The 4,063-nt window shown below is 57.0% G+C and overlaps 1 protein-coding gene across 1 annotated transcript; it reads right to left on the reverse strand.

The window, feature by feature from the left end:
* Positions 1–657: 657 nt before the first annotated feature.
* On the reverse strand, positions 658–2,836 carry OLIG1 (oligodendrocyte transcription factor 1). Its single transcript, XM_043892861.1, has one exon. It carries the CDS (start codon positions 2,728–2,730, stop codon positions 1,927–1,929), a length of 804 nt encoding a protein of 267 aa, XP_043748796.1. The 5' UTR covers positions 2,731–2,836; the 3' UTR covers positions 658–1,926.
* Between the last annotated feature and the right edge of the window lie 1,227 nt (positions 2,837–4,063).

Here is a 4,063-nt window from a genome sequence, read left to right on the forward strand (position 1 = left end):
AATCACCTTCTCTGGCCTTTCTTTAATTTCCTGCAGGTTAAAGGGGACACTACTTCATCCCTACAGTCCCCTACCTTTAAATGTGGTTGGATTTCATTAGTAACTATGAATATTTAAATACTACATGTGAGCGAGTTCACATTCCAATTTCTTTATCACATCTTCAGACAGAAGAGCTTTCTTCACCTGTTAGAATAAAATTATTTCCAAGGTCACAATTTCCTAGGAAACAACTCCAACCTGATTGAAATGATGGGGGGAAAACTCACAGCTTTGAGTTTCTGTCCACTAAGACAGAAATGGTAGATTTCTGAGAAAGATGATGAGATGTAAAGTAAGTTTATCATAAATACATTTCATAACCCATTTTTCAGAGGCTGAAGTTGTAGTGTGAAAAGACCCACGCCCACCAAGTTTGGCTAAGAACTGATTCCCAGAATTCCTCCCTCTCTTCTCATCCACCCATTTACCTGCCTGCCCCTTCAGATGCCTCTCAACTTGGCCTAGAGTTGACTTCATCGGATTAGTTTTTACATATCAGGAAGTTAGGTTTAAACCTTTTGACCGGAGGCATTTAATTATTTATTACCCTTCATTCTGAGGTTCTCAATCCATCAGGCACGGGGACTTTTTTCTTAACAAATCAGACAAAAAATGTAAGGCCCTTACATGTTTATTTTGTTGATTCTTCACAGCGCAGGGAAACAAAGTTAGAGGGGAAAAAAAATACAATGCCAGTTAAATTCGGCAACTATCAACAACCCCGAAACCTTAAAATCCAAAGCAAGCTGCTGAAAGATCATGAAGTCATCTTGGATGAAGTAATTTGCTAACGCCTGTAACAAATCAACGTAGTTTTTCCATCCCGAAGTGGCCAGAAGACCTGGCCCACGCGCTGGTCCAAGACCCCCCCGAACGCGAAGGGACCGCGCAGAAAACGCCACCCCGCCGTGGCCACCACAGCAGGGTCCCTGGTCCCCCTCCGTGTTTAACGAGGCAGAACGTTAATTAGAGATCGTGCCTTCTGCCAAGCCGGCAACCGCGAAACGCATTGTTACCTATTTTCTTTTAGTACGCCCGGAAGCCGGTCTGCGGAGGAAAGGTGGTTGTTTTCAAGCAAGCTCAAAAGTTGCCTACGCTGCCCCTGCGGGAAGGGGAGACAAAAGGAGGAATCTCGAGGTCCAAACCGCCCTTCTCAGAAGATTTCAGATTTAAGAGTGCATCATCGCGACCAAACACCCGCTCTGCGATTCTGAAAAAACTGCACTCTCATAGTCGGGGTATGAAAGCGGGTTTTCCAATCCAGCGCACTCATCGACCCGGGAATTGTCACCGGCCCTCCCGCGGCACCGCGATGCCAACCGTCTGGCCGCCGAGGGTCTGTCTGTCCGTCTGCTATGCGCGAAGCCGTCTGCACTGACGGCGTGGTCTTTCTCGGCTTCCTGGGGGTCGGCCAGCCTCCTCTAACCGGGACTGGCTGCTGGTGAACAAGGGCGCCTGTGACCTCTGGCCGAGAAGAAGGAAACACCTCCAAGTCTACCTGCAGCCCCCCGCCCTCCGAGAATAGCCCCTTGGTTCCCTGGCTCTGCAGGTGTCGGCCCACCGCCGCACCCGGGCTAGCCCGGCGCCGTAAAGTCCGCATCGCCCTTGAGAAACGCACGACTCCAGGAACCGGGAGACACGGGCGCGGGAAGACGGTGAGAGCGCGCACGTGAGCGCAAAGCAGCTGGAAGCCACCCAAGACCCCAAAGTGCCCCGACGTTCTGTCGAACATCCGCTCGGGTCACTTTAATTTCCCCGGAATGGGGGCGCGAAAGGGGACGCCCAGCAGTCCCTGTCTCTGGGCGAGGAGGTCCGCAGTGCCCTCCTGGCTCTGCCCGGCTTGGGCGGCGGGAGGCCGGGCCGAGGTGGCGCCCGAGCCGGCCCTCACTTGGAGAACTGCGCCGGCACAGCGGCCAGGCCCAGGCCGGCCGGGACCAGGTGCGGGAACTTGCAGACGGCGCAGGTGCAGAGGCCAGGGCCGCCCGCGCCGCCGCCCGGACCGCCGCCGGGGAGCGCGAACTGGCCGCACGGCGGCTCCTCGAGCGCCAGAGACAGGTACTTGGCCGGGCGCAGCGCGTCGGGCGGCCCCACGGCGCCGGGCGCCAGCAGCACCGAGCCCGGCGCGGCGGCGAGCAGCGGCAGGCCAGCCAGGAGCAGGCGCGGCGCGGCGGGCCCTGCGCCCTCGCCGAGCGCGCGGCGCAGCTCCTGCAGCGAGCTCCCCAGCAGCAGGATGTAGTTGCGGGCGAGCAGCAGCGTGGCGATCTTGGAGAGCTTGCGGCCCGGCGCGCCCTGGCAGTGCGCCGCCGAGTAGGGCAGGATGACCTCGCGCAGCGCGTCCATGGCCAGGTTCAGGTCGTGCATCCGCTTCCGCTCTCTGCTGTTGATCTTGCGCCGCAGCTGCTGTTGCTGCTCCTCTTTGGCATCGGCCCGGGGCCCGCCGCCCGCGTGCGCCCCAGTCCCGGCTCCCGTGCCCGGCGTGTCGACGGGCGCCTCCGGCTTCTCGCGCGCCGCCTTGGGGAGGAGCGCAGCCCCCGTCGGGGACGAAGAAGAGGAGGACGAGGAGGGCGGCTGCCGGTAGCCCACCAACTCGTACAAGGAGGCCCCGACCGGCACGTCTCCCGGCCTCGGCGGCCGCAGCATAGTCGCGGGGGCCGCGTTCACGCGCGCCTGGGAAACCGCATAATACATCTGGGGGAACGGCGGGGGCGGCCGAGGCGCCCTTCAGGAACGCCCCAGGGTGGGCCTTTCGGCAGGCCGCCCCGCCCCGCAGACCTGCGCGCGGGGGAGCTGATGGCGAAGCAGGAGCCCGCGCGCGACCGCTTTAAACCCGGCTTGGGAACCTGCGGGGTCGCGGGCTGCCGGGCGCAGCCAATGCGGGCGCGAGGTCCGGCTCCGGCGCGTGCTCATTGGCCGCCCGCTCCCCGAGGGCGGGCGCCGAGGTACCGCTGGCGCGGCTTAAGGAGATTATTGTGAGCGCACGGTGGAGAATCACACGACACTCCACCCCCTACCCCACTGCCCCCGCCCCCGCCGCGGGATGGAGGGAGGCAGGGACGCGCCTTTTCGGGTGGAGCGGGGCTCTCGGAGGACTGGTGGTGGGATGGTGAGACTGAAGCTCCTCTGCCCTCCTGTCTCTCCTTTTTTGTAGACGTAGCATATTGTTCAGTCGCTCAGTCGTGTCCGACTCTGGCACGCCAGGCCTCCCTGTCCATCACCAACTCCCGGAGCTTGCTCAAACTCATGTCCGTTGAGTCAATGATGCCATCCCAACATCTCGTCCACTGTCGTCCCCTTCTCCTCTGACCTTCCATCTTTCCCAGCATCAGGAGCTTTTCTAATGAGTCGGTCTTTGCATCAGGTGGCCAAAGTATTGGAGCTGCAGCTTCCTCATCGGTCCTTCCAATGAATATTCAGGATACACAAAGGTTTGTTTTAAATTGTGGTCAAATACACATAACCTCTAATTTAGCGTCTTAACCAAGTGTAAGTGTACAGTTGCGTGCAGGCACATTGTTGTACATCCACTCCGCAGAACTCTTCGTCTTTAAAAGCTGGAACTCTATATTTACTAAGCAGTCCCCCATCCTCCCCGAAACTCCTGGCAACCATTATTCCTCTATGAATCCGACTACTCTAGGTACCTCCTACTGGGGATCACACCGTTTTTATCTTCTAATGATGCTTGTTTCCTGTAGTATAATGTCTTCACTGTTCATCCCAGCTTTAGTATCAGGGTTTCGTTTCTTTTTTAAGGCTGGGTAACAGTCCATTGTATGTATACACCACGTTTTATCCAGTTCTCTGTAGATGGACATTTCCGTTGCTTCCATGTTTTTGGCCATTGCAAATAATGCTGCTATAAGAATGGTTGAAACAGGTTTTTTATAAATATGTGATTTTCTTCAAGGCTTTGAGGACCAAATTTCTGGGCTCAAGGATCAGTAGCATTAGAATATTTACTTCCAGACTCCTTCTCTCTTCTCTTTCTGATTAAAAGGTCTTTAGGGACTAAGGAGCTTCT

This window comes from Cervus elaphus, chromosome 31 (assembly GCF_910594005.1).
Source record: "Cervus elaphus chromosome 31, mCerEla1.1, whole genome shotgun sequence".
In the NCBI taxonomy this organism is placed as follows: domain Eukaryota; kingdom Metazoa; phylum Chordata; class Mammalia; order Artiodactyla; family Cervidae; genus Cervus; species Cervus elaphus.